Source organism: Alligator mississippiensis, chromosome 11 (genome assembly GCF_030867095.1).
Source record: "Alligator mississippiensis isolate rAllMis1 chromosome 11, rAllMis1, whole genome shotgun sequence".
NCBI lineage: Eukaryota > Metazoa > Chordata > Crocodylia > Alligatoridae > Alligator > Alligator mississippiensis.
The window spans coordinates 17,173,205-17,195,739 of NC_081834.1; the positions used below are offsets into that span (position 1 = coordinate 17,173,205).

General features: G+C 43.5%; 1 protein-coding gene across 4 annotated transcripts in view; it reads right to left on the reverse strand.

Moving 5' to 3' along the window:
* The window catches only part of EFL1 (elongation factor like GTPase 1), a 178,374-nt gene that overhangs the window by 150,155 nt on the left and 5,684 nt on the right, over positions 1 to 22,535 (reverse strand). For 3 of the 4 annotated variants that reach the window (XM_019477647.2, XM_019477649.2, XM_059714627.1), the window contains exons 5-12: positions 20,484 to 20,617; positions 19,665 to 19,802; positions 18,510 to 18,724; positions 9,306 to 9,429; positions 8,204 to 8,280; positions 7,920 to 8,056; positions 7,143 to 7,265; positions 862 to 961 (exon numbers count right to left, since the gene is read on the reverse strand). In XM_019477647.2, the coding sequence (XP_019333192.2) occupies positions 862 to 961; positions 7,143 to 7,265; positions 7,920 to 8,056; positions 8,204 to 8,280; positions 9,306 to 9,429; positions 18,510 to 18,724; positions 19,665 to 19,802; positions 20,484 to 20,617 (1,048 nt within the window). Of the gene's footprint in view, positions 1 to 861; positions 962 to 7,142; positions 7,266 to 7,919; positions 8,057 to 8,203; positions 8,281 to 9,305; positions 9,430 to 11,306; positions 11,399 to 18,509; positions 18,725 to 19,664; positions 19,803 to 20,483; positions 20,618 to 22,535 lie in introns of those variants that run through there. The other variant, XM_059714628.1, reaches the window with a different exon arrangement.

Below are 22,535 nucleotides of genomic sequence, written 5' to 3' on the forward strand. Positions count from 1 at the left end.
TGTTTAAATTAAATTCAAGTCGCCATCTTAACACAGCTTTATACAAAAGGAGCAAAATAATCAGTAAGTTAATTATCAAGTGAATAGGAACTACATATTTCACCATTTTAGCATACTACATGTAGTATTTCTAATGATCCAAATAAACTACATATATTTTAAAACATATATGTACAGTAAAAGTTCTGTTAACCGGCATCTTACAAGCTGGCATGCTCCACTAACTGGCACGCTGGCTTGTAAGATAAAGTGAAACCGGAAGTGCCCACCATGACACTACTAGTTTCTCTGAGCCCCCACAGCTCGGGGCAAAGCAACCTGTACTGCCAAGCCCCCACGGTCTGGGGGCATAACAGGCTGTGCGGGGCCTGCCTCCCTGTCCCGTGAGGCCCACAGGAGGGGCAGCGATGCCACGGGAGGGGCGCCCCAGACACGGTGGCAGAAGCGGTAGCCAGGGCCACTCAATTAACCGGTGTATTTTGTTATCCAGCATCCCCCATTCCCAGGGGATGCTGGATAACAGAGCTTTTACTGTATGTAGCTTGTGTACCTAAGAAATATATGAACTAAATCTACCGTAAAAAATTTTATTTAGTTGTAAATCAACATGTTTTAATTGTTATATCAACTAATGAAAAAATATATTTTTTGTTTTTTGAAGAAAGGCATACAATGGGAAAGCTGATAAAAATGGTTTTAAATTGGACTTTTGGGTTGCTGATCTAAATCAACTTTATTTAAATGTATCCACCCTGAGTGATTCAGACCACAAGCAATCTATGCAAACTTAGACTATGTTTCAGTTCCTTGGGGATGCCTGGTGCAATGAAAATGGAAGGTCAACCCCTACATTTTTCTTACCTTGGTTTGTTGTGTGGTAGTGCCTTAGAATCAACTGCAAACATTTTGGAAACAAAGACAATGACTGGGGCTGTCTCTTCACTGCTGCACTTCATAAATGCTAAAAAGCAAAAGGAAAGTTTTAGAGCTTCCCAAATTTGAGGATACAGCCATAAATTTTACCATCTTTCATAAAAGATCCCAAAGTACATATTAACAAGAAGAGAGAAAAGCGATTTAGCATAAATATTTTGGGAAGTTCCTTATACCTTCAAGTTCGCTTTATACTACCCAAATAAGAAGGGGAGAAAATTTGTGAAATTACACATTTTTAGTCACAAATGACTAAACACTCAAAATTAAATAAAAACATCTTAAGTATCAGAAAACAACTTAAGTCTCTGGTTTAGACTGAAAAAATTAGACATCATTAGTATTGAATGCTGAAACATCTACCCTCTTGCCTCAATTCACACTTACATTCATAATTAAGACCCCAGTCTTGCAAGTGCAAGCAGCAGTAAACAGCTGGACCCCAGTGCCTGCATGAAATCTCATGGACTTCAGTACAGATCTACAGGCAAGAAGCTCCTCAGAAGATGAGAAACCAAATGTTGAAGATCAGCGCCAAGGTTTTATTTCCCTCAAATATGACACTGCTGTAATGTACTATGTTAGCCTACAAGAGTGGTTCCAACATTGTTAGACTCAAGGCACCCCTGAAGAGGCTCAATGCACACCTAGGAAAACGCCAGCTCATAGTTTTTACTTGTTTTTTTGACTACAGGAAAATACAAGAGATTCTTCTGTTGCAAAGAACTCAGATAGCCCACAACAGGTCAGAATATTTTTATCACTATGGATTCCTATTTGAAATCTCTGGGTTTATCATGTGAATCCAATCCTCACATCTAACAGTGCTAACATTAAATAACACCCCACGGCACCCTTGAAAGGATCTCAAGGCTGTGGCACCTTGGTTGAAAAATCACTGGCCTAGGGAACAGTCCTTTTGTTTCCATGCCACTCTGAGTATATTTTGTATTCCTAGTTTTTTTCCTTTAGCTGGTAAGGAACAATATCAAATACCAAATATACTTTGTTACTGGGGCTTCTGGCCTGGGGACAGTGGGGTTGTTCGCTGCTGCACCAACACGGGAAATTCAGGTAAGAAGTGGGGTGGGAGAAGGGGAAGACCACGGGGGGGGGGGAATTGCCCCAGTCCCTGGGGCCAGGTCAGCTCCTGCTGAGCCCCACAGTCCATCCATGCAGCTGGGAGCCAGCAGGTGGGCAGGAAAGCAGCCGGGGGAAGTGGAATTGAGCAGGAACGCAGAGCCTGTGCTGGTGTCCCAGGGCCCAGAACAGGGTGGTAGGAGCACTGTTTGTAGAGCTGGACTGAGCTGCACCAGCAGGAAGAGGGGGAAGCTGACCTGGCTCCATAGAGCCCCTGCCGGCCGGGACCCCATACTCCTGCTGCCCTGCTCTGGCCCTGGGATACTGGCGCAGGCCCAATGGTCCCACCCAGCTGCCACTGGCTCCCACTCACTCCAAGCGTCCTTGCCCCAGCCCGCAATAGGGGCGGGGACCAGCACACAGCCCCGACCTCGCACGCCCCACATGGAATGAGCTGGTACTTAGGGGAGGGGGAAAAGCAGCACCCCCCACCCCACCCCCCTGTGCTGGAGCCACTCGCAGCCCACGCAGGGCTGTCCTGCCTCTCTGCCACGTGACCACCACCCCGCAGGGCAGCGGTGGCAATGGAGAGCAGGCACAGGCAGCTTCACACGGGCTCCAAGCGGCTGCAGCATGGGAAGCCAGGCACGGGGGTGGGGGGGTAAAAAAAAAACACAACTGCTTTTCCCCCCACACCAAGCACGAGTTCGTTCTCCAGAAACTGCTGCTCGGTGCGGAGGAAAGCAGCCCCCACGCTCACCACTAGGCAGTGTTTGCTGCGTCCACCTGCCGGGAGCTCGTGCCACACTAGACTGCAGTGCGGCTGCTTCACCGCTGCCTCTGTGCTGCCCAGCGCAGCAGCAGTGTCCATGTGGAGCAGCCACAGGGCAGCAGAGGTGGCACTGAAGCAGCCGGACCACAGCCTAGTGCGACGCAAGCTCCGGGCAGGCAGACATAGCAAACGCTGCCCGGCAGTGATGAATAGGGGGGCTGCTTTCCTCCATCCCGAACAGCAGCTTCTGCCCAGCTGCTGCTGCCACAGCTCAGCCCCAACAGGTGAGCCTGGAGCTGGTGCAGGGCCCAGGCTAGCAGCAGCAATGGGGAAGTGGTGCTCAGTGTCTGCGCCTGCTCTCCATTGCCACCTCTGCCCAGCGGGGTGGTGGTGATGCAGAGGAGAGGCAGGACAGCCCTGTGCAGGCTGCAAGCAGCTGCAGCACAGAGCACCAGCCACGGGGAGGTGGGGGCGTTTCCCCCCGTGCTGAGCACTAACTCATTCCCTGCAGGCGCACACAGGTCCAGGACTGCGCGCTGGTCCCCACCTGTACTGCAGGGCTACAGCTAGGGCCAGGGCAGGGCACTGGGAGTGAGCAGGCACGCAGGAGACAGCGGCGAGCGTGGGGCCCACTCTGGTGTCCTGGGGCCAACACCAGCAGGGCCCAAAGCGGGTGGCAGGAGTGCAGGGTCGCAACCAGCAGGGGCTCTATTGAGTCAGGTCAGCTCCCCACTCTCCCTGCTGGTGCAGCCCAGCCCAGCTCCACAGACCCCCGACAGCCTGCGCCCTGCGCTCCTACCACCCCACTCTGGGCCCTGCCGATTCTGGCCCTGGGACGTTGGTGGGGGGGGGGGGAAGTGGGAGCGCAGGGCCTACACCACCTTCCCCACTTCCGTGCCTGCCTGCCAGCCACTCTGCACTACATTGCTCCCATACCCACATACACACACCCCTTCCCAAGCCCCCATATGCAATCACTTCTGCATATACACCACAAATGTACACAAATTAAGACAAAAATTTTTTTTAATTTAATTAAAATATATTATTGTGGGTGTTTGATTTTTAGTATTACTTTGTTCCCCTAAAATGGCAAACCCTCTTCCCAAAGGAGGGGTAAGGGGAGGGACTTCCGGCAGCAAAGGTCAGAGGTTGGACTTCCATTCCCAAGATGGCGACCAAGGGGCAGGGCACCTGTCAGGAGGCAAGGTTACCCATACAGCCCTTGACAGCTTGCCAAAACTTGGTAAGCGGCCCTCTGTCCTATATAACTGCCCACCCCTGCCCTATGGCAACATTGTTACTGCACTGTGCTTTAGTACTTTCCTTTTGGAAGTACTAAAGCATGGCACAGTAACTGCCTGTCCTGGACCGTATGCATACCGCACGGTTATTTTTAGCACCTACTTCACCATAGCGGCGCGCTATAACAAGGGAGTGCGCCACTACAGTGAAGTAGCTGCTGTTCATGTGTAGACACCCGTGGATGCTTCGTGACCATAGAGAGTGTCGCTATGGCAAGGTAACATCATCACGTGTAGACATACCCACTATGTCTAATATTAGTCCAAAGCCGAAAAGTTCATGATTTACCATACAAGTCACTGGGCTGAGTCCCAGCAGTCAACAGCATTTCAAGCCATGGTACTCCACAGCCCAGTATGTGGGTGTGTAGTTGATATACCCACTACAAAAGGATCCAGATGCTAATGGCCAAAGCTGGTAGCATTGCCAGAACCTGGCATGAAATACGAATCCAATTAAAGTCAATGACAAAACTCCTAGTGACTTAGAAGAGATCAGGATCTTATGCCTTATATTTTCACATTCAGGGGAGAGGGAATTAATTTATTATTCTGAAAATCTGCCAAAAAAGCAGAATTATGAAATAGTTAAGAATTCAAGCTATTTATTTAGAAACATGATGCAAATATTTGTTTTACATTTATATATAATGGTTAAAAAGTGGGAATGCAAATAGTTCTGGGTTCTTATCCTTTCCTGGCATTCAACCTGATTGTCAGATCTGGGAGAAGTCAAATTACACAAAAGTAGATTTTTTTTCTTTTTGGCAGATTACGACCTTAGTGAAAGTGTTGCTATACTGTTCAGCTATGTAGCAATAGCTTTTCATCAACACACAGTTTAAAAAATACACAGATGAGTCAAACCCACCCTTTACTGAAATCAGCTATATTTAGTACAAAACATTTTCCCATTCATATCAATGTTTCCCATTATGTAAATTATGGAAACATTTTTTCAATAATAAACCTTTATACAATCTTGGCTTGCATTCTAAAATGTTATCTTAAACCTTTCTAAGATGGATTAACTTAGTGTACATGATGCAGTAAAAGACTCACAAGGAATAGCTTCCTTTGTTATGAACCACAGCTTCCTGCGTGAAGAAATGAAGACTAGCTTGATAGTTTACCATTCCATGCATTGTTGGACTATACTGAACTAATGTATTTCGAAGGCATTTTTTGGAGACATGCAAAATTACTCCTCCCAGCAAATTCATTTCTTAAACGTCACTAGTTTTTACCACTATCAAAAGTTTGCAATAGCTGTATTACTACTGTGGTGGCACAATAGGGAGCGTTATTAGGCAGAGACTCCTGCCTCACTGTGCCAGGCCCAAAACCCCGCTTCAGGACTCTTCCTCAGGGAGCCTACAGCTGGTTGTCCCACTTTCTGGGGAACCCCTAAAAGCCCGGGGTAACACTGCCACCACCTGGGCACTGGTCTCTGAAAGGGCTCTGTGCAGCCCAGAGCACACGGACCCAGCAAACCTAGGGGGTGCTTTGTCCACAGTAATATTTCTGGGTGCTTCTTTCAGCCTGAAGCATCCCAAGATAGCATCAGGAAGAAGTGAAGGAAAATAAAAAGACAAACTTCGCTGGCAAGGCAGGGGGCAGAAGGCCTCTCCCTCTCTTGGTACCCAACAATACAGGATGTAACCCCACACCTTTATTGATCAGAGGGGGGTGGGGTTGGATGAGGTAGTCAGAATATACTTTTAGCTAACAAAAGCAACTTGAGTCTTTACAGAGACTGGATACAGTGACCCTTTTAAGATGCAACTTGCCTATACATAACTCCTGGCAGGTTTCCAGGTTTCTACTTATAGAAATCACCAGGCTGCTGCCTGGGGTATTTGCCTGTAGTTTCCAGGTGGCCACAGGAAGGAAGAGAGTGCTCCCCAGTCCCCCTAGGATTTTTAAGTGGCCAGGTCAGATTCCTATCCCATTACCTGGATTAGTTTTTATAACCCTCATGTCCTGCTTCATCTTTCCTCTCCTACTAACCTCACCTCTTTCTCGGTGCCCCCTCCTTCTGTAGACTAATCACTGCTTTCTATTTAGCAGCTCTGCTTCCTATAGTCCCTTAACAGCATCTGATGAAACAAGCCCTCTACTTATGAAAGCTTATGCCACACATGTAAGTTAGTCTATAAAGGTGCAAAATCTACTGTGCCTTCTGCCTGACTTCATACTAACATGGCTATCGCTACAAAAATTATTCAGCATGGCAAATTCAAACAAACAAACTATTTCTTACACCTTGCTAAACATAGCTAGTCAATACTATAGGCATTAGACTAAGCTTCAGTCTCCAGAGGATGTTAACATATTGAGGATGTTTACATTCATCTTGATACAATCTTCCAACCTAATCTGCTTAACATTTCAATAGATAATGCTTACTTCCCATCCGCCTCTTCAAAGTCTCTTAGATCAGTGTTTCTCAACCCATGGTATGCATACTCCTGGAGGTACGCAAGACAGGCAGGGGGTACATGGGTGCTGCGTTTGGCCTTTGCCTGCTCAGGCCGGAAGTTCTGGCTGCTGCCCCTCCTGCCGTGTCCAGTGCACTGGGGCTTTCACTCCCCAGCGTCAGTGTGCCGGGGGATAGGGAGAGAGGCCCCGTGCATGCTGCTTTGCCCCGAGCCATAGTGGGAAAAGTGGGACTCGGCTAGTGGTGGTGAAACCAGAAGTGCCACGGTGGGACTTTCGGTTTCGCTTTTGTCATGTCGATCGGCAAGGGGTATGTAAGATACCAAAGGTTGAGAACCACTGTCTCAGATATACCCTCAGACATTACATTTATTTGTGGGTCGAGACATCTAAAAAATACTATGTAATGCACAGGATCTCAGAAGCATCCTGAACAATAAAAAAAGAACTCTAATATTCTGGGATATCATTAACAAAGGTTTACTAGACCAGTGCCTCCAGACTAAATGCCAAATGTGAAGCAGAGGTTAAACAGATTCTCAAGACCCAAAACTGATACGAGAGCAATTTACAAATACAGCCATCTTCAAATTGGTATAAGAACATTTACTCACCATTTTTCAGATCTTGTGTTTCTGGTGGTAAGGAATCAAATGTTCTAGCTCCAACAGACATCAATTTTTCTACTCTCTCAGCAGTAATATCAAGAGGACTAGGCAGTTTATTACACACCATAGCTAAAACACATTGTTAAGGATACATGGAAGCCTGCCACAGAATTCTTTATTAATAAAAAAAATATATATGGTAAATGCTTCCCATTTTGTATTTCTCAAGAATGGTATTACTTGCATACACCAGCTGTCAGAAACGGCTGATTACTAATATCCAACTCCATCCCCTAGTTTTATGCAACTCCAACTGAAGTTAAGAGCTTCTTGGCATATGCAGAAGGGCAAACTACTTAAGGAGAATACGCCCACAAGGCATCAGCAAAAGTTTTACTGAGGTTTATGGGACAAGTGAGTCACAGACAGATTCTATTATGAAAAGGTGATCATGGCATCCTTCAGAAAAGGAATTCTAAAATATATATGAAGGACCAAATAAAGCTACATAACTGAAACATATTGTAAACCCACACGACTTAAACAGACTTCATAACATTTCTTTATTTTTTAAATGGAAGTGTGCAAGCAGAAACACCAACCAGGCAGAAATAAGTTAATTACAGGGGTAACTTAATATTAATATTGAGAAAATAAATCCCCTGGTATATTTGCGGAAAAAAGAAATTTTTACACAAATTATTAAATCACATTAAATAGGAAACTGCTCTGAAATCTCAGAACTGCTGGTAAAGTACAACGCGTATTTATCCTTAAGGATACAGAGGACAGCCTCAGATATGGGTAGCCACTGACTGCAAATGGCATTGAGGTGAACTCTAGGATCTACATGACGTGCTTCACGGGCTCCAATTTTCAGTTCCAAGGAGGTGATTATTTTATCAATTTTATCTTTGTCTCTACAAAAAAAAGAATGGCAATATGACCTATAACAATCACCTACAGCACTTGCAATAAGCTGGTCAAAACACAGCAAGCAAGCAAGCATCTCATCTGAGCACATAGTACACGAAAAAGATTCAGCGAATACACTGAACTTTGCTTACCTTTTCATAACAGCTTCATATAGACTCCATATATTGTCCAGAACTAATTGCACAAACAGAGGTTTTTTTCCTTTTGACTAGAAGAACATAGGGCAATATTTAGGAGCTTGAATAAACATTATATAGTTGATAATGAATAAAACTATAGTGCTAAAGTGCCAATCTTCACAAGCAGTATTTTTAAAAAGTCCTACTAGATCAAGGCTATTGGCTGGTCAATGTGAGTGGAAGGTGAGCTAATTTAACAATTATGCTGAGATCTGGGCGGGCCAAGTTGCTGGACCAATGTGCCATCAAACAACTGAAAGCAAACACTCAATTTTTAACATGAAGGAGGGTGATAAAGACTGACTGTGCATATATATTAGGAAAATGATATTGGCTTAATCCTGAGCCTGTCCTCAGCTACTTTTTAATATGGTTTTGCCTTCTAGGTTTCAGAAAAGGAGATATTAATAATTAAATGGGGGAGAGGAGAGAAAGGGTGCATGATTCAAGAAAGAACTAGATTCCCAGTCACAGTCCCCAGAACTTATCCAACTTACGAGGATAGATATATGTTGACCTTCTGTGGCAAAGGCTCTAAAGCTGGAGGTGTAAAGTCCTAGCAAAGGATCCTTCCTGTATGAGGGTGTCTTGTCAACAACAACTCCTACATCACCTGCCCATCTCTCACCCTCAGTACAATGTCCCTGTACACCATGCCTGGCTGCTGGAATGCTCCTTCTACTGGGCATTGAGATAAAATATATAGGAGCTGCTATAATGGGGATAAGCTACATATAGTCCCTTTAGACAAAGGAAACCTTTGCTGGCCAGACTGAAGCCTTAAGGAAGCTTTGCCCCATGAGAATGCTACAAAACTGCCCTACTGAATGGGAAGCTATTGTTTTTATTTATATAATATGAACTGAAAAGGTATTATAGCATGAAAATTATCTTCTTAAAATGGAAACCAAAATTAGAAGATATCAGGCTGCAGATCAAGAAATGTATGTACCTTCTGTTATTTGACAGTGAACTTTAAACACCATTACAATAAAAGGAAAAAGGTCAACCAAGAGCTTCAGCCCAGTATATCTATGCATCTCATCAAAATTACCTGGTCACCTTTCATTATCTTCTTTGCCTTTGTATTAAGATAATAATCTCCCCATAAGGTCTTCAAAAGTACTGCAGGCTTGATTCCAATCTTTTGACTATACAGTTTCGCAAAAGGTTCAATGCTAAAAGAAAGCAAAATCCATTTTGATACAATTATATATACAGAGCATTACACTTACCAAAGTACCTGGATCAATTTGCAAGACCTGCATTTGAATCTTAAATATTTTATCCCTTAGTTATTTCCTCTTTAAATGTGGGGTATTTAGTTCTTACAACTATGACAACATTTAATAACTCAAAAATTAAATCAGTATTAGTAAAATCTTAGTTAACAAAGGCCAATTAAAGTCTGAACCAGATCTGGGGGGGCAATGTTACACACAGCCAGACACGGACTGGTGGCAGCGTGAGGCACTGGGTGTTGGCGGCCACCACCATGTGCAAACTCCCCTCTGCCCTGTTCCTGGGAGCCAGCAGTGGCGTGGGCTGGAGTGGCAGAAGGTGGGGGGCTGCACAGGGCTGCAACAGGAGCAGCAGGGGGGGCATGGGGCCGGATGCAGGGGGGGGCGGGGAAAGACGCAGAGGGGTGGCACAAAGGACCAGAGGCAGAGCTGCGGCACTGTGGGGCACTGGGTGGCGGCCAAGGCCATGGCGGGGGAGCAAATCAGGACGACTGCCCTGGGCTCCACAGACAGTGCCGTACAGGTCCTGCCATGGCTGCTGCCAGCTCCACACTGTGGACACTTGCCACCCCCTTCCCCCCAGGTCCTGCACAGGCTGATATGCCCTGGGCCCCACACACCCCTAGGGACAGCTCTGGTGGCGGCACCCTGTCCCCACCTCCTCCCCCCACCCCCATCATTCATGACAAGCAATTTGCTAGTTTCCTAAATAAGGAGCTGCCTTTTTCAATCCAAAAATCCTTATCTTTCCCAATAGGAAGGCAGACAAATAATCACTGGACAAGAGTTCACTTCCACGTTTTTAAATTTGGATATCATCCCTTTAAGTTGGTTGGTGAGCTTGCTGTCTTGCAGGATACCCAAAGGATCTCCTTACCCAACCCCTTAAATATAAAGATACAGTCCTTGCACTGAACAAACAACCAAACCAACCAACCAGCAAACCAAAGTCTTTAGCCTTTCTTCAGGAAGTAAGAGAGGCCCCCCCTTTGTCTCTGGCCTGGTGCAGTAACTTCAGTAACTACAGTAGTGTGAACCCTTCCTGGCAGCAAATTTATTCTGGGTTCCATTTTGCTTCCTACCAGCAAATGGCTTCACCCAGCTTGCTGTTTCCCCCAGGGTTTTAAGCTGCTAGTAGGATATTCCCTCATTACCGAAACATCCACAGCTGGGCTTCCTCAACAGGGCTGCGTACTCCCCCTTAAAAGGGCCAGACTGCCCTGTTACAATCTTCTATGAACATCCTGGGTTGATTTAAATGTTGTTCAGAGGTAAACGCTTCGCATCTCACTGTATATCCAAGTATGGATATCCAATATCTGTATATGCTATATAGCATTTTTACACATAGAAAAACACAAGTATATCTATATGCATGCTGTTGAGGCGATGCTATTTATAGCACTCGGGGATTTGATCATCTTTCCTTGGAGTCCACAGAGGCTTGTGGTCAAGACTTCACATAGCTAATAGGGGACCTCATTACCTCTCAAAAGTTAGTAAACTATAAGCTATGACTCTGAAAGAACTTAAGGGTAGTTTTTCAGAAGTTAACCCAAGGCACTGGAAGTGCAGGGGGGAAGGAGGGGAATAGAAAAAAGCCCTCATGATTTGCAGAGTGTCAAGGCTGCTACATACATATTTACTGTATCCTTTTAACACCTGGAGCTTATGACCAAAGCAGATCAGCAATGGATCAGGCTGGTGCCATCTAATGTTTTTACCCACTCTGCCATGAAAACATGGAATATTCATAGAAACAGTACCATAAAAACCATCTGGACCTGCCCTGATTGAGCAAATGCTTCACTGACCTACATTTCATCAGATGGTCCTACTGGCAGCCTGAACACATCCTCCTGAGATTAATTAAGATAGTAAATGCTCCTTTTCCCATTAAAGGGAATATTTGCCTTTGTCATCTCCAAACTTGAGCATGCCAACAACTGAAAAGGAAAAAAAAAATAGGAGAAGGAGAGAAATGGTCCCTTGGACAAATTATGGTGTTGGAAAAACTTATATTTTAGCTTATTTGAAAAGGAGATTTAACTGCTGCTCAAAACTATGCATCATCTGTTAGGCTGTAACTGCTACATCTTCATGATCCTGTAGCAATACAGGTAATGGAGTGGATTGCTACATTTGCATCTGCTACAGACCCATGCAAACATAACAGTTGTGCCATACCCGGTATCCTTTAATACTAATACAATTGCTATACATCTGTCCATGCCCTATGTTAATCCAACTAAAAACAAAATGAAATAAAAATACAAGTTTTACATGCAGAAAAATACAAGTATATATGCTATTTATAGCACTCCGGGATCTAATCCACACAGGCTCCTGGTCAGGACTTCACTAACTTAACAAGAGATACCAAAACTTCTCAAAGTCAGCAATCTGCATTATACTGTAGAGAGCAGCATAATACAAATCAGCTCCATTTTCTGCTATCTTATCGAAGCACCATTAATCACCTCCAGATTAAGGTTTTTTTTGTATCCTTGTCATCTAGTTCTTTGTATATATTCTTCCATCACATTTTCTGGAATATTTGCATTCAAGCTACCTTCAAAGAAATTAACAGTTCAACAAAAGTGACAGACAATGAACTTGACCAACAAGGCTACCAATATCACCTCACCTTTATCAGAAAAGTATTGTTTTTACTTTTTTTTTTTTTTTTTTTTTGAAGACAACCTCATCTTTCAAATGCACAAAGAAAAATCATAGCATACCCCTACTCTACTCCCTCCCTCAATGCTGGGGCCTCGATCTGCCCCCCCACCAAGCTCCTTCCCTCACAACCAACTTACCAGCAAGACGCTACCAGGCTGTGTTCCTGACTGCCAGTGTGCTGTGCTGCGGCTGTGCGCATGCACAGGGGCATCAGTGATACTATCAGCCACATCAGCCAAAAAATGTTGATTGATGATAATGTCAGTTTTCCTTATATCGGTGCCGATCCAATATGGAACCGATACATCGGTGTACCTCTAATACAAACTGTTCAGGAAGCACAGGCAGGGGAGAAGAGGAAGAAGAGTTGCACTTCATGTAAAAAAAACTGTATGATTGCTCAGAGCTCCAGTATGAAGATGGTGATAGGCCTGTTGAGTTTTGAGGCACAGGGCGTCAGAGGGGAGAGCAACAAGGATGATGTCGTAGTGGTATCTGTTATAGACCACCAGACCAGGAGAAAGTGGTGGATGAGACTTCAAACAGCTAGTCGAAGTTTCCTGATCACAGGCCCTGGCTCTCATGGTGGACTTCAATCACCCTAACATCTGCTGGGAGGGCAATACAGCAGTGCACAGGCAATCTAGGAAGTTTTTGGAGAGTGCTGGGGACAGCTTCCTGTTGGAAGTGCTGGAGCGGCCAACTAAGAACCATGCTCTTCTTGACTTGCTGCTCACAAACAGGGAAGAATTGATGGGGAATGTAGTAGCGGATGGCAACCTAGGTCACAGTGACCACGAGATGGTCAAATTTAGGATCCTGAGGAAAGAAAGGATGAGAGCAGCAGTGTAAGGACCCTGGACTTCAGAAAAGCAGATTTCAACTCACTCAGGGAACTCATGGGCAGGATCTTCTGGGAAGCCAGACTGAGGGGGAGGAGTCCAGGAGAGCTGGCTGTACTTGAAACAAGCCTTACTGAAAGTGCAGAAACAAACCATCCCAATGCACAGGAAGACTACCAAATATGGCAGAAAGACCAGCTTGGCTGAGCAGGGAACTCTTCAGTAAACTAAATCACAAAAAGGAAGCTTATAAGAAGTGGAAACTTGGACAAATAACTAGGGATGAGTATAAGAGCATTACTCGGGCGTGCAGGGATGAAGTCAGGAAGGCCAAAATGCAATTGCAGTTGCAGCTAGTAAGGGATGTGAACAGCAACAAGAAGGGTTTCTACTAGTATGTTGTTAGCAAGAGGAGGATCAGGGGAAGTGCGAGTCCCTTACTGAATGGAGGGGGAAACCTTGTGATAGAGGATGCAGAAAAGGCTAAGTATTCAATGCCTTTTTTGACTCACTCTTCACAGGCAAGGGCAGCTCCCAGACTACTGCACCACACGGCGCAGTTTGGGGAGGAGGTGAGCATCCCTTGGTGGAAGAACAGATTAGGGACTGTTTAGAAAAGCTGGGCATATACAAGGCTATGGACCCAGATGGGATGTACCTGAGGGTGCTGAAGGAGTTGGTTGATGTGATTGCAGAGCCACTCAGAGTTACCTTTGAAAACTCATGGTTATCAGGAGAGGTCCTGGATGATTAGAAAAGGGCAAACCATAGTGCCCATATTTAAGAAAGGAAAAAAGGAGGATCCCGGGAACTACAGACCAGTCAGCCTCACTTCAGTCTTTGGAAAAATCATGGAACAGATTCTCAAGGAATCCATTTCTAAGCACTTGGAGGAGAAACAGGTGATTAGGAACAGTCAGCATGGATTCACCAGGGGCAAGTCATGTCTGAACAACCTGACTGCCTTCTATGATGAGATGACTGGCTCTGTGGATGTGGGAGACCAGATGTGGTATACTTTGATTTTAGCAAGGCTTTTGATACAGTCTCATAACATTCTCCCAGGCAAGCTAAGGAAATATGGGCTTGATGAGTATACTGTAAGGTGGATAGAAAACTGGCTGGAGCATCAGTCTCCAAAAATAGTAATCAATGGCTCGTGTCTACTTGGCAGCTGGTATCAAGTGGAGTGCCCCAGGGGTCAGTCCTGGGGTCAGCTTTGTTCAATGTCTTCATCAATGACCTGGAAGATGGCATAGAGTGTACCTTCAGCTAATCTGCAGGAGACGCCAACCTGGGGGAGTGAAGGGCTAGGATTCAGAGTGATCTAGACAAATTGGAGGATGGGATCAAAAGGAATCTCATGAGGTTCAACAGGGACATATGCAAATCCTGCACTTAAGATGGAACAATCCCATGCACCGGTACTGACTGGGGGCTGACTGGCTGGGCAGCAGCTCTGCAGCTGAGGACCAGGGGGTTACAGTGGACAATAAACTGAATATGAGCCAGCAGTGTGCTCTTGTTGTGAAGAAGGCTAATGGCATACTGGGCTATACTGGTAGGTCCACTGCCAGTAGGTCAAGGAATGCGATTATTCCCGGTTTGGCCACATCAGGAATACTGTGTTCAGTTTTGGGCCCCCATTACAGAAAGGATGTAGACAAACTGGAGAGAGTTCAGTGGAGGGCAATGAAAATGGTGAGGGGTCTGGGGCACATGACTTATGAGGAAAGACTGAGGGAAATGGGCCTATTTAGTCTGGAGAAGAGGAGACTTAATAGCAGTTTTCAACTACCTGAAGGAAGGTTCCAAAGAGGATGGAGCTCAACTGTTCTCAGTGGTGGCAGATGACAGAACAAGCAGCAATGGCCTCAAGTTGCAGCAAGGAAAGTTCAGGATAGATATGAAAAAGAATTTTCTCACTAGCAAGGTAGTAAAACACTGGAACATGTTACCCAGAGAGATGGTGGAAGCTCCATCCTTGAAGGTTTTCAAAACCTGGGTAGACAAAGCTTTGGCTGGGATGACCTAGTTGGGGCTGGTCCTGCTTTGAGCAGGGGGTTGGACTAGACAACCTCCTGAGGTCCCTTCCAACCCTAACTTCCTATCATTCTATGATTTTAAGGTGGCAGCCAGAGGAGAGCGGGTACCAGGTGGGAAGCGGGGGCTGCGCAGACTTGGGTAGTGGCCGGCAGGCAGGGGCACCCAGTGGTACCCGAGACGGGGCCTGTCCCAGCCCGTGCAGCTTCACAGGGATGGGCCACAACCACCCTGCCCACTAGGGGACACCGCCTGGCCAGGACAGGACACCAGGCTCTGGGGGGGCTCCTGGCTCAGCCTCACTGTGCACCGGGCACAGCACAAGTAGGGCGGAGCAGCCCCCATGCAAGGGTCTGGCCATGAAGCCCAGCTGCAGGAGCTCCCCAGGCCCCAAGAACAGCCACCATGGGCAGAACTCAGGGCTGAGTCGGCCAGGAGCCTCCAGCACAGAGGCCCTCCACAGAGCTTGCCTGGGCCCTGGACTCTTCCACCCGCAGCCCTGCTCCAGGGGCTGGGCTGGAGGGCACAGCCCAGGGACATGGGGCAGGGTCATGACAGGCAGCCCTCTTAGCCAATCAGCAGCAAGGGGCAGGAGGCAGCAGCCATCTTGCCTGCTCGCCTTTGTGCCGGCAGTCCTCCTCCCCCTAGCAGGTTGTGCAGCCAGGACTGCTGGCTCCCACTGGGGAGCCAGCATTTTATTTTTTAGTAAGTTTAGGTTTTTCTTTTTTCCCCCCCTGTTTATTTCATGGAGATCACCTGATTTTTGTGATTCCCACAAAAAAAAAAAAAGTCACAATTGAGTAGGTCCCTACTTATAGTTACAAATATCAAGCAAACTGAGCTGAAGAGAAAGCATCAAATGATTACAGCTAGCAACTCCTAGCTGAGCAGATTATGTGCAAGTATTCAGAACATTAATACTATATCATTAAGTTAAACTCAAAGTTCTCTCCCTGAAACCTGATCTTTGCTTTTTTTGTTTTAATATACTCCTCCTCTAATTGTGTTAATATTAAACCCACTTAAGCTACAAATTGTTTTATTATTTCGGCATAAAAATAGAAATGTTATAACACTTGGTTAACAGGCACAAAGCATTTTGAAATTGGCTAAATAGTTATAATAATTTCACATTTTATTGTACTACTTTAAGCTGCAACATACTCTCAGTGTAGCAAAGCTATTATCAAAGCTCAAAAGAAAAACCTGAAAAGATTATGCAACTAGAACTTAAACGTTCCGTGAAGCATGTTGATCTATCACCATTAACATTTCATATATTTTTAGCGTAACACCTACAATCAGGAAAAGAAAAGCATGTAAAAATTATTTGCACATTTAATGGTATAAAAATCAGACTGAGTGAACATTTGCTATAACAGGTATCCAAAGAGACTAATATACTGTAAGTGTTGTTTAAAACTTGAGGTTTATTTTAAACCCCATTGAATACCACAAGTTTGATGATTACCATCTCATTTTGTTTGCCATCAGAAAGACTATACTACTTATTAACCGCCAAGCAATGAAATTAGGCAGATGATAGGCAGGGAGGTGCCTCAGAGGCCAACTCATTCAGAGAAGCATAAATTGCAGGCTACAGCTAATTCTGTCACAGCAATTGGCAAAACAGGCTACAGCCTACAAAAGTTCATGCCTCTCTGAATGAGTTAGCCTCTAAGATGCCAACCAGCTCTGCCTTCTAACTTCAGGCTAACATAGCTAACTACATCTCTCTAGAAAATGCAAGTATGCTCCTTCCTAACACATCCATTGCATTTATTTTAAACATATTCATGGCTCATCACTGATTAAATGTAATATAGAAAAAGCAAAAAATAACAATTATTGCCAGTCAGCAAAATTGGGGGAAAATGCATATGTTCAACCAGAAAGACAAGAAACATGCTTTACTTGAACAAATTGTACTTAAAAATTAAAATCTGATTAAATCTTTTCTGTAAATAATATTTCCATTTGTCAAGAAGTCACTGAGAGTATCTTATTCCTACATATATATCCACCAAGAACTCTCACCTGCATTCATACTCCTACTAAAAGTAGAAAAGGAAGGGTAAGACAAATGTCGCTCCCCCAAGATATGCCCTCTCTCTCTTGCTCTTCCCCTCCCTTTCCCTGTTTTGTGTTTAAACCAAAATTTTCCAAGGAAAGAATCTATTTTCCAAAGCTACATAAAAAATAGTTTTTTAGATTTCAATTCTGTATTTTTATTGCAGCTGTTTTAAACTTAAACCTGTTGGAGGATCATTTATTGACAATTCAAATGAGTCAAAAATCAGTCAGGAGCACAAATACAGCATCATGACCTAGCATTGAGCACTGCAGACCTGGTAGTTCTCTCTGCTATGAAGTAAGTATTAAAGGGACCACTGTCCGATCTTAAAAAAAAAAACACAGACAAATCCCTCCTTGTAAGAAAAAATCTTTTTACAAATCTTTTTTTTCGCACTATAAGTTCTCTTTTGACATATTATTCAGAGTAAATAAAACAAAGAAATCAATGTTGCTATCCAGTTCTTCTGTACTGGCAGAAAGCTGATGGGTTTGTATTACAGACTCCACGGGAACCTGTTAAACCAAGGAAAACTAGTCTTGAATAAAAAAAACAAACACTCTGTACTTACTGGAATTCAATTTTCTATTATAATCTTTAAAAAAAAAAAGGTTGTCTCTCTCTCCAATTACACATTCAAGATAAAGACAAGCACTCCACCTTGTGGCAAGTAATCAGAATGTCATCTTTACATGATTTACTCTGTTTTCTGAACAAAATGCTAAGAACAAGTAAAATAAAAAAGCAAATGAAGAAAAATGAAAAACAGTAAGTGACAACAAGCTTCAAAATACTGTGATCTATAAAATACGTTCTCCCTTTATTCTTCATTTATTATGCTATAACATATTAGCTTTGCAATTTACATTTAAGCATCTACAGAAATACAAACCTCATCATCATACAGTGACAAGAAAACCAATATGAAATTTGTATGCTTGCAGAAATATGAAATGTACTAACTAGACGCTATATTATAGAAAAGTAAACAACAATGATGATTTAATATCAAGGACACAAATTGGAGCATCTGGGGTAAAATATTATATAGTATATACACATGGGCGACTGGTGCCCTTAGTCAGGGGGGCACATACCTTCCCCTTCCCCTTCCCCCGCCCCCCCCCACGGTGGGAGCACCAGCACTGCCTCCTGCCCATCACCTAAGCAGGATGCGCGGCCTGTCAAGGGGTGCACCAGTACGTACACCTCCTACACATCACCACTGCATATACATATAATTGGATATATAGAGAGATGCAAAATGCTTACCTCTGAACAGCATTTATATCTGTCCAAGAGGTTTTCAGCCGTCTTTGCATACTAGATGGTAAAAAAGTAAGACTGGAATGAAATCTTAAGACTTACTGACTTACCCAAAACCCCAGCCATCTATTGCACTGGCAAAAACCACATTCCCCTGGTCTGGTGAGAAGTAAAGATGTGAATCATCAGTATCTTCTAAGCCAGCACTCCAGTCATAAACTTGGTCTCCAGGTACAGAATCTGAAATTATTTGAGTTCCTGTTTCTTTTTCAGCTCTTTCTTCCAAAACTTTAGAAGTAAAAAGTGCTCCAGTCACAGCATTAACCTAGGGAAGGATATGTAAAGCCACAGAAAAAGTTAGTGTTCCATAAACTTCACAGATTTCAACAATGCACTCTTGTGACTTAAAAACTGAAAGCCCACATGCTTAAATGCCAGCACAAAATTTAAGGTATAGATACTGGGTATCTATAAATACAGCTATAAGTCCTGGCCCACCTGAAGGTGGTAGTTTTATCAAGGATTTCAATGGAACTAAAGATTTCACATGATATTTGGAGCACTTCAATTCCAGTATAGACTACTTTTTGTTTATAAAGTTATTAATCTTCAATTACAAAAGATATTCTTCTACAGAATGAAGTGTGAAACAGTCTCCAGTAAAAAAAAATAAATAAAAATGAGACATCTCTCCAGCTACAGTAATGTCAAACTGAATTTATAATGAAACATGTAAACACTAAGACCTTTAAAAGCTAGATTAAATTCACCCTCCTAAATAAGGAGGCCAATGTTACTGAATATTAAATAGTGGTCTCCCACTTCCAAGAAACTGCAAGATAATCCATAGTCAGAAAAAAACATTTAAAATGTCTTTCCCGTAAAACATACTTGAGATGCAGACTAATTAGTAATATGAAAATACTTCTGGACAGCTTATTGAGAAGCATTTAATACTATTTTCAAAGCTGTATACAACACTTGGCTGACCCTTCAAGAGGCCAAGCTTCTAAATTAACAAACAAGACAACAGGAGTAGGAATTAAGTAACAGCATTCATTCTTCTCACAATAAACTAGAAAAAAAAACACTGCATGATTTTCAGAGGGTAAGGAAAACTGATCACACAAAACTACCTTTATTTCTACTTCCCATTAGAATATTAAAAACTGAACGTTGCCCCTGGTCTCAATTCAAACGCTGAGAAAAAAAAAAAAGGAGAACAAAACATCTTCTGTTTGAATATTTTCCTGTAGGCTTTATACCTGTTCCAATATATTCTTAAGGTGAGAATATGCTTCCTGGGGACTGAACTTCAGTTCCACTATCAAGCGATCAATTTTATTAATCACCAAGACTGGACGGATATTTTCTAGCCATGCTTGTCGCAGAACTGCTTGAGTCTAGGAGAAGAAAAAAACAAAAGGGGGTTGAGGGAGGGAGAACATGAAAACGCTGAGGAAAGTTTACGATCTCCAAGGTATTGCAATGTTCAAGATAATTTTTTATAGCAGAATTCAAATAGCATTTCTGACCTTGGGGGTTTTTTTAATTAAATTGATTACTACAGAATTATTCCATAAACAATAAAAATTATGGAATCAAACATTTTTACAAACTTCTGACCACAGTAGGACAGACTCAAATTTTTGGGGGTGATTCTGATCCTTAAATGTAATAAAATAAGGCAGTAAATAGAAAACCTTGTCTTTAAAAAATAACACAAAAACAAAACAAAACAAAAACTATGCCCCTCTGCATCTCCTTGGCCTCTGCAGTGATACCCCTTTGCTAGCAAGAACATGCCATTCCTCCTCCAACACTATGGCAGCGTATTTCAACTACAAATTCCTAAACACATGCTATAGTTCATCTCTTGAGCAAACTCGCTAATCAACACTACTAGAAATCTAACTTCTATCACGTCTTACATGCAATGTTACCATTCAAAAACAACATTTTATAAACTTGTGGCCACTAGCTACTTTCTCGTTTCTGTTAATACACGTAAAACAGCTAAACTGTAATATTTTAATTTATTCTCTCTTCCCCACTCTCACTGTCAAGTAAATAGTTTATATCACCTGTGGACAGACTCCTTCAACAGCATCCACCACTATGATACAGCCATCACAGAGTCGGACAGCAGTAGATACTTCTGAAGAGAAATCCACATGACCGGGGGAGTCTATTAGATTAATCAGATACTCCTGATCACCTAAAATTAAACAGATAAACTTTTAAACATACAAAGAGAACATGAAAAAGGCTCCTTTTCAGCCATTTAATTAAAGACATTTAATATTAACAAGGACACAAAAGGCCAGAATTTTCAAAGGTATTTAGGAAATGAGGACAGGCCCTTTAGAAAAATCCACAAAGTACCCACGTACATTAGGGACCTAACACTTAGATTTCTGCTTAGTTGTTTTTGTAAACACCTTACATCTTTAGACACTTCACCCTGGATGGCCTAGTGGAAGACATTCTAACCATGAACTGTCAAGAGTTAAGTGACTAAATGATATAAAACCTGTGCTTATAAGACAACTAAGAGTGGTTCACCATGAAAGGGAATCCTCCATGCTTAACAAGAGATATTCAAGAATCACATGAGCAAGGTGCACTTAAGCAAATGTAACTGTTACTAAAACATCTTTAGATATTCAGAACTGATGAAGCTTTAAAAAAATCTGAGTACACAACTTATACAATGGCAATATGGTTCAGTCAGTTTCAATTCCTAGCTTTCAAATGCATCCACTGCCTCTGACTTGCAATTACAGGTTTTCCTCACTTTATGATGTACATGCATTCCTGGAAAATGGTGCATAACTTGAATTTGCATGAAGGGACCCCAGTTTACAATGTAACAAATAGCTATACGTTCCAAGACCTTGACTGATCTGACCCCCAAACCCATTTCTACCACTTTTACAAGACAATTTTGGTATTCACCAACAGCAGACAGTACACACAAGCACAGGGTAGTGGTGAATGTTTAGTTGGTGTGAAGAGAGGGTGGTGAAGAGTCTTCAATGTCAGACTCCACATCACTGGTAGGAGGTACATGCAGGGTAACATCCACAGGAGAATCAACAGACACGGGGCTCTCATCACCCTTGAACACCAGTGGGGTGGGGCTGGGGGTTGCCAAGTCAAGCTTCAAGAACTGAAACATCCATACAGGAGACTATGCACTGCACAAAGCAGCTGACTGCGGACTTCCACCACACCCCGCATATAACGAGTTTTTGGTATAAAAAGGGTCATCGCATAAAAGTGAATTCACACATACAGAAAATGTATAAAGTGAGGGAAACCTGTACTAGAAGGAAATGTTTTTATGACAACATAGCTGTACAGTGAAATTTCTCCAGGTTAAATAAATTTGCATGATGCTATTAAGAATTTTAACAAATCTAAATTCTGACCCTGCAATAAGAGCCGTTTCTCTTTAAGCAGCTTCCACACCAAGCCACTCAAATCGAACAGCAGCAGCTTCAATTTCTAGCATATCAAAAGAAGTAGGGGAAATAAGAGAGAAAAAGGGACATGCGCCCTCTAGTTCAGCCTCCAGCTTCTTCAGCAAGTGGTGTTTTGTACAGACACATTTTACACATCCCAGGCAACAAGCTTCTAATCCTTGGGAAAGTAGCCCTCCCTCCCCATTTGCTTGAGAGAATATTTCATAGATTAAACCCAGGGTGACTAAGATACAGCCTGCAGAACTATGTCACCTGGCCTGTGGAGCTCCCCATGGGTCTGGACATTTGGTGGTATGGTGAGCAATAGCAGCATTAATTGCTGCAGCTCCTGGAGCCACAGCAATTAATGCTACTGCCATTCAACCTACCGCCAAATATCTAGACCTGTGGGAACTACCGCAGGCAAAGCCATGTCATTTGGCCCAGGGGACCAAAAATTTGGTAGCAGGAGGAGCTGCAACTGCAGTAGCTCCAGGAACTACAGCAATTAATGCCGCCACTGTAAAATTCCAGGCCCACAGGCCAGATGAGAAGGCTCCATGTTCAGGATCCAGCTCATGGACCTGCCCCGTGCTCTGGATACGGCCCACACACTGGCCTTGAGTCTCTCACCGAGCCCCTGAGGCCAGATGAGTTATGCAACACCAG